Source organism: Leopardus geoffroyi, chromosome B2 (assembly GCF_018350155.1).
Source record: "Leopardus geoffroyi isolate Oge1 chromosome B2, O.geoffroyi_Oge1_pat1.0, whole genome shotgun sequence".
NCBI classification, from domain to species: Eukaryota; Metazoa; Chordata; class Mammalia; order Carnivora; family Felidae; genus Leopardus; species Leopardus geoffroyi.
In genome coordinates this window covers 41538540-41551969 of record NC_059332.1, presented here as the reverse complement: position 1 = coordinate 41551969, position 13430 = coordinate 41538540, and the positions used below count along the sequence as shown (strand labels likewise).

Genomic DNA, 13430 nt, shown 5'->3' with positions numbered 1-13430 from the left:
ATATTCCCATCACTTATAACCATTTATCGTCCCCACATAAAGTAACAGGGTTGGGGGACAGGAGAAGGGCGAAGATGCTACCAGATGTCACCCCACGCCTCGAGCAACCCCAGAAAAGCCAGTTCAGCTCCCGCTAATCCCCTCTTCCGCCCGGGCCTAACTGCGCGGAGGCTCCCGAAGTCACGTGGTCGCCGGGGGACGGGGAAGTGGGTGGCTCAGCCGCCGCCATCTTGCAGGTTCGGAGGCGGAGCGTACGGGGCGCAGGTCGCGCGTCCGCTTCCCCTCCCCTCGCCCTGCCTCGCTCGGGCTTCTGCGCTCCTCCCCACTTCAGGCTCTTGTGGCCGCTCCCTGAGTGGAGGAGCGGGGAGCCCCGGAGGGCGGGGGGGTGTGTCGGACGCGTGCTCGCGCTTCCAACCGCCAGCAGCGGCCGCGCGCTCGGCCGGCCCCAGCGGCGGCGCGGGGCCGAGGGGAGGGGGCGGCTCTGGCTGCGGGGGCGGCGCGTGGCGGCCGTGGCTGCAGCTGCGGCGGCGCGCTGGGGCCCCGCGTCCAGGGCGCCCCCCGGTCGGAGCTGCCGCCGTGGCTGCTGCTGCCGGAGCCATGTACCGCAGCGGCGCCCGCTCCTCCGTCTCTTCGCACCGGCCTAAAGAGAGCGGCGGGGGCGGCCCGCGCACCGGCCGCAGCTCCGGCTCCTCCTCAGGCCCGGCTCGCCGCACCTCGCCGCTGCCCTCCAGCTCCTCCTCGTCTCGGAACCCGGCTCGCCGTCCCCGCTCGCCCTCAGGGCACCGCGGCCGCCGGGCCTCGCCGTCCCCGCCGCGGGGTCGCCGTGGCTCCCCGTCCCCGCCCCGCGGCCGCCGGGCCTCGCCGTCCCCGCCGCGGGGTCGTCGCGTTTCCCCCTCCCCGCCGCGGGCGCGTCGCGGCTCCCCGTCGCCGCCGCGGGGCCGACGACTCTTCCCGCCGGGCCCGGCCGGTTTCCGAGGCAGCAGCCGCGGGGAGTCCCGCGCGGACTTCGCCCGGGACGGCCGTGGAGACCATCCAGGCGACAGCGGCAGCCGGGTAATCCCACCCCTCGACCGGGACTCCCTCTATACCCTAGCCCCTTCGTCCGGGCTTCCCGCTTTCAGAAACGCCCGCAGCACAGGCGCCCCAAGGCCTCCAGGCCAGAGTCCCAGGATCGAAGGCCCTCCACCCCCCCTCGGGCTCCCTCGGCGACGTCCGAACCTGGAGGTTCCCCGTCAGCCCTGGGAGCCGCTTTACACAATAACGGACTCGGGACCCAGACGGGCGCCTCGTTCGGGAGGCAGTGCATCATTTCAGGAATAGGCTGTTTGTCTCACTCTGGGTGAGATGCGGAAAAGTTTGCCAGGGCGAGGGGAATGTCCTCCAAACTGTGTGCCTGGTACTTGTTCAGTAGTCGATGTTTCCCTCAGAGTTGCGTGGTTTGGTATCCCCTTAGACCTGAGCTGCCCCGTGGATCTTAGAAAAGAAGCTGAAATGTCTTTGTGGCCAGATAGGGTTGCCTAAACCTCATCAGCGAAGACACCTAGAGTGTAAACTGTTAGCAAATTGGCGCTACTCCGAAATGAACTGTGCATACCCACAGTCATTAATAAGTACCACCACTTATTGAGTTATGTGGCAGGATTATGCTTCGACCTTCATTTACACATTTCCTTTGAACACTCACAACCCTTTGAGGCGAGGAAGTTAAAATTTTGCCTTATTGAATAGCTGAGGTATCCAGAGAGGTTTGAGCAACTTTAAAAAATGTCATACAACTAAGAAGTGGTGTAGCTGTGATTCAGTCCATGCGTACCCGGTTCCCACCATCTATAATTTTAACGGTTATGTTTCCCTGCTAAAGGGATGGGACATGAGGTTAAGAAGTTCAGTTTAGGAGCACCTGGCTGGCTGGGTTTGTAGAGCATAGGGCTCTTGATCTCAGGGTCATGAGTTCAAGTCCCACATTGGGTGGAGAGACTACTTTAAAAATAAAATCTTTTTTAAAAAAGATAGAAGTTTAGACATAATATTGACCTCTCACCGTAACTGCCTCTGGCCTGGGACTGGTGTTTTGGAATTTGTTTTTATTTTCAGTTCATCAATTTTTTTTTAAAAAACCCCATGACAAAGTTTCTGTTTTCTCTGCTGGCTCTCTAAGAGTATTGACGTGCTCTAGGTACTCTGGTCTTAGGTGAATTGACTTGTCACTATGTTAAGATTTTCACAGCTGAGCAGCTATAGTCTGAGGAAGCAAGAAGTTCTACAGAGGAAGCAAAGAAAATTGAATACTAGTTCCCACAGCCTCCCTTTTCTTCAATGCTCCAAGCTTTTCTTCTCAAGTCAGTGACATCACCCATTGCTCAGCTAGAAATAGTGATGGTTTCCCTTCTCCCAAGTCTAAGCTGTCAGATTCACTCCATGTGTCAACATGTCAGCTCTGCCTCCAAGATACATCCCCTAAACTGTCCACCTGCCATTAGTCTAAGCCCTATTGCCTTTTGAGTGGATTATTGCCTTAGTTTCCTTTACATTCCATTCTTGTTACCACCTAGTTTATTCTGTACCTAGCAATCAAGATAATTTTTGTTAATCTTCATTTTATACAATTGAGAAGTATTTATTCAACATCTACCATATTAGGCACTGTTCTGGGCACTGGGGATACAACAGTGAACGGTCAAAAACCCCTGCCCTTGTAGAGCTTATATTTTACCAGGGGGAGTCAGGCAATAAGAGAAGTAAAATATTTTGGCATATTAAATGGGATTAAGTACTAAGTAAAAACAAAAACAGAAAGGAATTCATCATTTTTAATAGGGTAGCCAAGGAAGGCTTGGGAAGGTGACTTCAATAAAGACTTGAATGAGATGAGAGTAGGAGCAATGCAAGCATCTGGAGGAAGAATGTAGTCAGATCATATCACTCTAATGCTTGAACTCCTTCTGTGGTTTATTACTACACTAAGAATAAAATCCAAATTTCCTGTCTTCTGTCACTTTGCTACAGTCACACTGGCTGTCTTTCTGTTACTCAGAACATGCTAAGCTCATTCCACAGCTTGTTCTTTTTGCCAGAAACATACTTCCATCTGTTTGCAAGGCTGACATCTCATCAGTCAAGGGTCAGGTTAAATAATATCACCTCAGAAAAAGCCATCTTTAACCATCCTATCTGAAGTAGTTCCTTTTCTCTAATCTCTTTCATATTATCACTTTTTAATGACTTTATAACACTTACTGCTATCAGAAGTACTTTAAAAAACACACAAAACCTGTTATTTGCTTACTTCACCAGAAATGTATAGATTCTGAAAACAGACTCGATTTACTCTTTTAGTCCCATGCCCAGTACTAGTAAATGAAAGAATGAGAGGTCTCTGATTGGGAGGCTTGGAAGTATGGTCTTTCATCTAAGAAAATGATAATTTTTAAAAATATGCTTTATTTTTGGAGTAGTATCTTACCATAGTCATTTCTCTCCTTTTTGGGTGACAATTTTATGACCTCTGAGGAGTACATTTTTGGGTATAGGGATGTCTTGATCCTATAGAATATTACATTATCTTTTACTTTTGTAGAGACGCTCTCCTGGTCTGCGTTCTGACTCTTCTTTGGAACAGAGCTTAAGAATCACTGTTGGCAATGACCATTTCTGTGTTGGCATACCAGAACGGCGGCGGCTTAGTGATCGACTGGGGTCACCAGTGGATAATCTGGAGGACGTGGACAGGTAGGCTTCATTTGGGGTAGGGCACACTATAATAGTGCTTGAAGCTAGAAAAGTTGCTTTTTTCTGAATAATGTATTTGAAAGAGTGGTGCCAGCCCTGAAGTTACACCCTGTGTCCAGTACAAAGTATAGCATTGGCAAAGGCTTTCTAAGTGGGAAGAGTGTATTGACGTAGACTCTGTTGCTGAAAGAATTACATAGAAGAAAAGACTTTAGAATGTCATCCTGGTCCATCTAGAAAGGGGAAGGCTGAGGGGACATAAACAGGACATAAACGTAAACAATTGAGATGATAAGGATTCTAAAATACTGGAACTAGGATCCTTTCTGCAAAAGAAAGTTCTGGACAAAATAGGAAATCTTTTTTTTTTTTAATTTTTTTCAACGTTTATTTATTTTTGGGACAGAGAGAGACAGAGCATGAACGGGGGAGGGGCAGAGAGAGAGGGAGACACAGAATCGGAAACAGGCTCCAGGCTCTGAGCCATCAGCCCAGAGCCCCACGCGGGGCTCGAACTCCCGGACCGCGAGATCGTGACCTGGCTGAAGTCGGACGCCCAACCGACTGCGCCACCCAGGCGCCCCTAGGAAATCTTTTTTAAATGGCGTTTTCAGCTTGGTCAGGCTGAAATATAGATTCAGAAAGGTTTTAGATAAATTCATATCTAACATGTATCTAAATTCAGTATATTAAGTATATTAAGCATTAGTAGAAAAGTTAAAGCTCTTTAAAAATGTTTAATTTCAGTTTTTACAACTATTGAATGTTGAGGGCAGACAAATACACTCCACAGAGTATTAAATGTAGATCTTAGGTATTAGGAACCTCACCACGTGGGAAGTTAACTAATCACATTAGGTGTTTTTCTCCTCACAAAAGTAAATAAATAAGAATGGGAGTACAGGGAAAGTGCTTTCTGAGAGCTGGGAACCATGTCTGTTGTGGCCTCTGCCCAGCATATTGGGAGTTTTCACAAATGATTAGCAGTAGCAACAAGTCAATGTAATATTCTTTCAAACTGAGACTGTCCATGTAGTGGTACACTGAGCATAGACAGACAGGTGGGGGACGGCTGGGCAGGAAGTCTGAAGACCAGTGTTACTCTTTGGTGATATTTACTTCAAAGCTCCAGTGGCAATTTGATGTGGGAGACCAAGGCGGGAGAGTTCTGTGTCATATGACAGAAATTTCATGGGGCGCCTGGGTGGTTCAGTAGGTTAAGCGTCCGACTTGGGCTCAGGTTGTGATTTTGTGATTCACGAGTTTGAGTCCCCCGTCTGGCTCTGTGCTGACAGCTCAGAGCCTGGAGCCTGCTTCAGATTCTGTCTCCTCTCTCTATGCCCCTCCCCCACTCATGCTCTATCTCTCTCTCAAAAAAAACTAAAAACATTAAAAAATATATTAAAAAAAAAGAAACTTCTGAATATAGCGCTTTAAGTTATGTGACTATATCCCTTAATTGAGGCAAAAGCTCTTGCCCTTCTGGCTATTTCTATTTTGGGAAATGATTGAGTAGGTGGTGTCAGGTGTGACTCTCTTCCTTCCTTGTTAAGGTTTTGAGATAACTATAGCATTTCCTCTTGTCACCTCCCCTTTCTATAAGCTTCGTTATGCACGTGTGCTTCAGATAGTGAATTGTCCTTTTTTAAGTTGTAAAAATTAAAAATTGCCTTTTAGGGAGTTTGGGATAGTAATTGTCTTCCCAGAATCATGTGTTTCAGAGAGACAAGTCTGTTTTAGAGAAAATGAGACTAAGGTTCTAAAAGGAGCTATCGGGGGCGCCTCAGTTGGTAGAGCATGCAACTCTTGATCTTGGGGTTGTGAGTTCAAGCCCCACATTGGGCATAGAGATTACTTAAGGAAAAAAATAATAATAAAAAGAGGTAGCAACCCATTCTTTATATTGTTTTGTCCCCTGTATTTTTTCTCTATATGGTTTGTGTGGATAATTACTGTCCAGTAATACCAGGCCATAGGACCACTGGCGTTCTCATGATGTCTCCTGACAGTGTATCCAATTCAGCTAATGAAACAGGCCATTTCCATCCTTTGTATGTAGGTGCTTTACATTTTTTTCCTGGCGATATGTGGTTAGCTAAGTCACTAGGGCATGCCACTTTTATTCCCAGAGACTCTTGTTCCTGGGGGTGTTAAGTTTGAACCTCAGGTTGTGGGTGTAGAGATTACTTAAAATTTTTAAAAATAAACTTTTCCTGGGACCCTGATAATCTTTCTCTTCCCTTATTTATTTATTTTTTTTGTAAAGTTTATTTATTTTGAGAGAGAGAGAGAGCACGTGCTCTAATTTAAGCTTCTAAAGACTTGTGGATGTGAGTTCAGTTTACCCTGTTAACAAAGTAGTCTGCACGTTCCATTCACAAAATTCTTATCTTAACTCTTCCTTGCCCTGACTTAGGTTGAAGGAGCAGAATTTTTTCTTTCTGATTTGCCTTAGGGAAAAGACAGAAGCAAAGAGCTTTCTTCAGGCATTTTAGGGAGTCAGCAGAAGAATGGGAAGTTTGGACTCTACAGGGTCTTTTTTCTTCTTCTTTTTCTTAATCGTATACATTTTTTAACAGCTTTATTGAGCCATAATTCACATACCGTAAAATTCACCCATTTAAAGTGTATGGTTCAGGGGTGCCTGGATGGCTCAGTCTGTTAAGCACCCAACTGTTCATCTCAGCTCAGGTCTTGAGCTCAGGGTTGTGAGTTTAGGCCCTGCACTGGGCTCCATGCTGGGCATGGAACCTATTTAAAGAAAAAAAAAATGTGTGCAGTTCAGTGACTTTTAGTCACTGAGTTCACAGAGTTGTGCATCCACTACTACGATTAATTTTAGAAAAGTTTTATTACCTGCACTCTTAGCTATTAGTTAACCCCCCCCCCCCCCACACACACACACACGATAGCTTATTGCTAATCTATTTTCTGTCTAGATTTGCCTGTTCTGGACATTTCATATAAATAGAATCATACAATATATGGTCCTTTGTGACTAGCCTCTTTCACTTAGCATAATGTTTTCAAGATTCATTCATGTTGTAGCATATAATAGTACTTCCTTTCTTTTTGTTACCAATAATATGTCATTGTATGTGTTTTGTTTATCCATTCATCAGAGATGATTGGATGGATAAATTTGGGTTGTTTCCACTATTTGGCAATTGTGAATAATGCTGCTGTGAACATTGGTGTACAAAGTTTTATGTGGGTATATGTTATATGTTTTTTTACTTGTTTAATGCAATTCATAAATACAAAAGTACAGAGAGGGAGCTCCCATCTACTTGCTAGATGAGATGCTGACCAATTCATGAGAAGCTTAAAAAAAAAAAAAAAGTAGAATAATACAGTGAGCCCCATGTACCCATCCAGCAATCCAACAATCAATTACTTATTTATTTATTTTTAAAGTTTATTTATTCATTTTTGAGTGAGAGAGAAAGTGAGAATCCCAGGCAGGCTATGCACTGTCAGTAGAGAGCCTGATGAGGGGCTTGAACTCACAAACCATGAGATCATGACCTGAGCCAAAGTTGAATGCTTAACTGGCTGAGCCACCTAGGCACCCTGTCAGTTTTTTAAATAGATAGACCTTATATACTATTTAAAACCTTAGAAAAGAGTTGGACTTAACTAAAACTTTCAGAGAGAGTCTGTCCCTGGACTATTCTAAGCTACAGAGGATGGGACCCTTTTTAGGGCTCACTTTTACCATAGCCAGTTCTTTCTCTTATCCTTTGGGAGACCTGGGGAAGGAAGACATGAGCTTCTAATAAGCATCTTGATTTCTGCCTGTATAGAAATCCATGATTTCTGTATTGCATGATATATATGCATGATATACATATGACAGTTTATTCTTTTAACTGTTAACATACCTTTTTTCATTGTGTTGTTTTTGCCTTCTTTTGCTGAAGGTTACAAGTCTGGATTGATACTGTCTGGGAGTCATCTCATTATTTCTAGTTTCTTGATATTTAGTGCTAGATTAGATCTTGAGCTAGTATGCCATTTGGTGGTGATATGTAATAGTTCTAGTGGGGAGCTGAACATGGAAGTATGGATGAATTTGCCACTCCCCATGGAGCCTGTGTTTTTTCCTCTACACTAATACAATCAGAGACTTTTTCATGGTAGATGGTGTTGTAGTAATAGAGTGGCTCATGGACATTTCCTCCCTGGAAATAGGCGTGTTCATGGCTGACAAACCCATAGAGTAAAATATATTACTCTAGTTATGTTTGATTTCAGAGATCATCCTTGGTTCATTCCCATTTTTCCTATTTTATACTATATCGAGACCTCAAAATTCCCCAGATTCTTGGGGAGGAGGTGGGTAACAGGAACCTGGATTCTCATGGGTGGCATTCTTTTAGAGGAAGTGATAAAGTTTATCTATGATAGTCTTTCGTAAAATTATTTATAGCTGTTACCCAGGTCTAAAACTTTGAACAAAGTTCTAGAAAAGGCAACTCTTTGGTGTTCTGCTCAGTCCCAGAGAAAGCAACTAAAAAAAAACAAAATCAAAGAAAAGTTATTTCTCAGAAACTCTACAAAACACAAAAGTACATACTAGAAACTAGAAAACACCAATGTGAGTGGAGTGTGAATGACACATACATTTTTAAAAAATGTTTATTTTTGAGAGCACATGTGCAAGCAGGAGTTGGCAGGGGGTGGATGGTGAGAGAAAGCAAGACAGAGAATCCCAAGCAGGCTCTGCACTGTCAGCACAGTGCCCAATGCAGGGCTTGAGCTCATGAACTGTGAGATCATGACCTGAGCCGAAATCAAGAGTTGGATGCTTAACCAACTGAGCCACACAGGTGCCATGACATGTAAATGTTTCATTCAGATTACTTAGAGTGCTGGAGGATCTTTATTTCTATCTATGATTGAATCAGAAATTTTCTTTTTTGGACAGTAGAAACTCTGTGACCATAGTACCCAAAAAGATTAGGACGATTTTGTGTGATAAAGAGCTCTGAGCTGAAAGGACAGGTGTCCCATCCTGTATTTTTATCTTTGTGCCACAAAGGTCCAAGACCATTTTATTTCTTTTTTTTTTTTAAAGACCATTTTATTTCTATGAAAATAAAAATATATAGTGAGCCAAATCATTCCATACTCTTTCATAGACCCAGGATTAGCAGAGTGCTTGTGGATATCCAAGCAAAGTAGAAAAGAGAGAACAAAACAGGCTGTAAAGGGATTTTATGGTTTTTAATATGTGACCTAGCAAAACAGAACATTGGAGAATCTTCTAAAACTTGTGAGAAAATCGTGCCAATTAGGTAGCCCAGTAGTTTAAAAAAAAAATCTTCCCCACAGTGAAATACTTCTTTTCCAAATGGTATATTACACAGAACTTTACATAACAAACAGTAAAAGTTGGGGCCAGTATGATTTCAGTGAGGTGGAAGGCCCAGAGCCATGCAGGCTCTGCTTTCTTAGCATGTCCTTCCTTTAGGCATCTCCTAAGCACTCTTAAGAGTCTCTGTAGAACACAGCTTGAAAATTATTGACCTGGCCTGATATTTCTCACATTTCATTTATGGATTAATTTTTTTGAGAGGGGGTTGCAGAGGGAGAGGAAGAGAGAGAATCTTAAGCAGGCACCCCACCCAGCACCAGAGCCAGTGCGGGGCTTGATCTCATGAACCATGAGATCATGACCTGAGCCAAAATCAAGAGTTGGATGCTTAACTGACCTAGCCACCCAGCCAGGTGTTCCCATTTCTCACATTTAAAAGTGCATACAAATCATCTGAAGCTCTTATTAAAATAATGCAGTTTCTGAATCAGTAGGCCTGGATGGAGCTTGAGATCCACATTTCTAAAAAGTTCCTAGGTAATATTCATGCTGCTAATTGAAACTACACTTTTGATAGCAAAGAGCTAGAATTTAAACTAGCGTGGAATTGTGTAACCCACACTTTTTGTAGTCTGGTAGTGATGTTTTCACATCTCCCAGACCCTCTCGTGATATTCTGCATCCCCAAAGTCTAGTCAAAGAGATTAGCCTAAAAGTTCTGTCTAGATAGATAGTAATAGTTCCCTTTGGTTAGAGATTGAAGCTGCTTGTGCCCAGGGGAAAGGGAGAAGAAATGTTCCATAGATTTGTTCTTGGATTTCATGATTTTTGTCTTTTGTCCTAAGCATTCTGTAGCCCCCTTGCTAAATGTCAGCCTCTTAGAGGCTTGTTTGCTCTTGCTCTTTCCAAGTCCATTGTATTCACTGATGCTTGTCTCTTTCCTTAGGGATGACCTGACTGATGATTCAGTCTTCACTCGAAGTTCCCAGTGCTCTCGAGGTCTTGAACGATATATTTCTCGGGAGGAGGGACCTCTCAGTCCCTTCTTGGGACAACTTGATGAGGACTACCGGACAAGAGAAACTTTCTTGCATCGTTCTGATTATAGTCCCCATATCAGTTGTCATGATGAGCTGTTGCGGGGAACAGAGCGGAATAGAGATAAACTCAAAGGCTCCTACTCTGTACGACCTGAGGAAAGGAGCCGGGAGGCCAAACGGCCCCGTTATGATGACACAGAGAAGATACATGGCATGGGCGGTGATCACTCAGGTTTTTCATCAGGGACCCGCAACTATCGACAGCGTAGACGAAGCCCAAGCCCTAGGTTTCTAGATCCTGAGTTTCGAGAGCTGGACCTTGCCAGGCGAAAACGAGAAGAAGAGGAAGAACGAAGTAGGAGCTTGAGTCAGGAGCTAGTGGGAGTTGATGGTGGTGACACTAGCTGTTCTATTCCTGGACTATCAGGTGTCCTAACAACACCAGAGCCAGGGTATTCTTTACATCGCCCTGAGGAAGTATCCGCTATGCCCAAGAAGTCAATTCTGAAGAAACGGATTGAGGTGGACATGGAGCCTTCCATTCAGGTCTCTGCTGCATTTCTTCTAGAATCTCTTGCTAGTCCCTCTAATATCTTAAAACTTGGTTACTTTCCTGAGGGTTGTGTCCCTAATGGTATCTTTGTAATATAGTATCTTCCAAGATTCTCCAGAGTAAACTGTAGGCCTCATAATGCATCAGTAGAGGGCTTCTATTGTCATATATTAGGCTAAGTAAACATTTTGGAGAGTATTTATTGAAAGTTTTTTTCTCTAAATTGGATAGCCCTCAAGGAATCTTTGAATATGGGTTTCTTGGAAGTGAAGTTTGAAGGGCAAAGAGAGTAGATGATCTGAATTTTCCTCATTTCTCTTTAGAGAAAAGATTTATGAGTAGACACTAGGCACTAGACCAGAAACCAGGTGATTCTGATTCTGATCCCACTGCCACTACATGCTGTGTGATTTTTAGACAAGTTACTGGGCCCTGATGTTTTTTCCTCATCTTTGAAAAGATGGTCAAGCATGAACGCTAGTTTTTAGCTATTCTCCTAGGAGCTAAAAGTTTCTGAAGAAGTACCTAAGGGCATGTAAGGAAGCAAGGGGAGGTTGATCAGTTAGGTTTCAGAGTTTCCTTATCTCACTTCAATGTGGCTCCACTTTTATATGTTTTTCCCCCACTTTGAGGGACCCACAGAAAAGAAACAAGTAAGCTAGAGTATATCTCTAAAATCCTTTTGAATTCGTATTGCTTGGTAAGGAGTACAAGAAATGGGCAAAGGTAAAGATTCATGCCAATCTACTTTATTTCCTGTTTCCCCTTGCTACAGCAGAAACATCTGGAGAGATGGAGACCCAAATCTTGAACCCGCCTAAGGATACTGTACCTCCCTTTCATTCATACTTAGCATCCCCCTATTTATTCAAGAAGAACCAACTATTTAAGTATTTGTCTCAGTTACTAGTTTTCTGAGATTCTATATAGAGGCTAAATCAGTTGTGTCTGTCTTTACAGCTTGAGAGTTTTTCCAGCAATACCAGCCCCAGCCAGGATCACCCTGTCTACTCTGGTCACCCATCTCTTCCACTAAGTGGTGCTATTGCTGCTTTTGCCTCAGAAATTGAAAACAAGGGGACTATGGTAGAGACTACCTTGAAAGAACCTCAGGGCAACCTCTATCAATGGGGTCCCCTCCCTGGGATGCCCAAAGACAACAGTCCTCTCAGAGAGAAGTTTGGAAGTTTTCTGTGCCACAAGGAAAAATTGAATATGAAGCCTGAGGGGCCTGAACGACACACAGACTTCTTGCTGCCCCATGAGAGAGCTAGCCAGGATGGCAGTGGTTTTTCCCGCATTTTGAGCATGTTGGCAGATTCTACCAGTACACAGGAAAAAAGGCGCCGTAGTTTCCCTGACATTGAGGATGAGGAGAAATTTCTCTATGGGGACGAAGAAGAGGATTTAAAGGCAGAATCTCCACCAAAGCCCCTTGGGAGCTCTGAGAATGAAGTCATGAGACAGAAGGCAAGCTCCCTGCCCTCTTCAGCTCCAGCTGTAAAACTAGAATCAATAGAAGACACCAATCCAGAATATGCCAAGATTCATGACTTGCTCAAGACCATAGGGCTGGATATTGGGGTAGCAGAGATTAGTAAACTGGCCGCACGCACTCAGGAACGACTTCATGGCAAGAAACCATCACGTTCCTCTGCTGACCGCCGTCCATCAGTTGACCGACACTTTTCAGCAGAACGCTGTTCCTCAGTTGACCACCATTTCTCAGCTGATCGGCACTCCTCAGAGCCTCACAGACTGGAGAGCAGAGAGGCACACCATAGCAATACCCACTCCCCAGAGGTGTCCCATCCACATCCAGTCTCCCCTGTAGACCCTTACCTGCTCACAAAAAACAGCCCCCCATTTCTAAAGTCTGACCATTCAGTGGGTCATATTGCAGGACCAGAGGTGGTTGGCAGTGGGTTTCAGTCATCTGTGGCAGTCAGATGCATGTTACCATCAGCCCCATCTGCCCCAATTAGACTTCCACATCCTGCTTCTTTATCACAGTTTCATATGCCAAGGGCCTCTCAGTTTGCTGCAGCTCGGATACCTCCTAACTATCAGGGACCTGCCATTCCCCCTGCTTCCTTTGATGCCTATAGGCACTACATGGCATATGCAGCCTCCAGGTGGCCCATGTACCCTGCCTCTCAACCATCAAACCACTCTCTACCTGAACCACACAGGGTAATGCCAGTTACCAAACAGCCTACTCGTAGCCGTCCCAATCTCCGTGTGATCCCCACTGTGACTCCTGATGAGCCCAAGCAGGAGGAGTCAGTGCTAGGCTCAATTCCTACTGCTCAAGTGCCTGTCCAGGTGTCCATCCCATCACTCATAAGATATAATCCGGAGAAGATCTCTGATGAGAAGAACCGTGCTTCCCAGAAGCAGAAGGTGAATATTAGCTTTGGGCATCCTGTGCCTGAGTCTTCTAACATAAATTGGTATTTGCCTTTCAGAGGGCGTAAGGCCCTTTTAAGTTTTTGGAGGCTGCTGTCCTCACTCTAAGTAATGTATATACTCCCTCTGTTTTTCTCACATTTTCTCATTAGGACTAAACTAAATTCTAGCCCTAGGTCCCACTGTGATTTCTTGACTTCTTTTTTAAGTTTATTTCTCTATCAGAATTATTGGCCTTGGAATACTATGGGTAGGAGTTGAGAGCCTTGAAGTTTTCAATATGACCTCGTCAGGGAGTGAGGAACCAAAATTGGATTGGGTGAAGGACGATCAGTAAATGTGTTTTCATCTTAGTGAATTTTGGATCCATTTCCTGTAG

General features: G+C 44.5%; 1 protein-coding gene across 3 annotated transcripts in view; it reads left to right on the top strand.

Moving 5' to 3' along the window:
- The first annotated feature begins 325 nt into the window (after positions 1 to 325).
- The window catches only part of ZNF318 (zinc finger protein 318), a 34011-nt gene continuing 20906 nt past the window's right edge, over positions 326 to 13430 (top strand). For 2 of the 3 annotated variants that reach the window (XM_045498311.1, XM_045498312.1), the window contains exons 1-4: positions 326 to 1053; positions 3578 to 3729; positions 9996 to 10635; positions 11603 to 13045. In XM_045498311.1, the coding sequence (XP_045354267.1) occupies positions 598 to 1053; positions 3578 to 3729; positions 9996 to 10635; positions 11603 to 13045 (2691 nt within the window). In that variant the 5' untranslated portion in view covers positions 326 to 597. The remainder of the gene's footprint in view (positions 1054 to 3577; positions 3730 to 9995; positions 10636 to 11602; positions 13046 to 13430) is intronic. The other variant, XM_045498310.1, reaches the window with a different exon arrangement.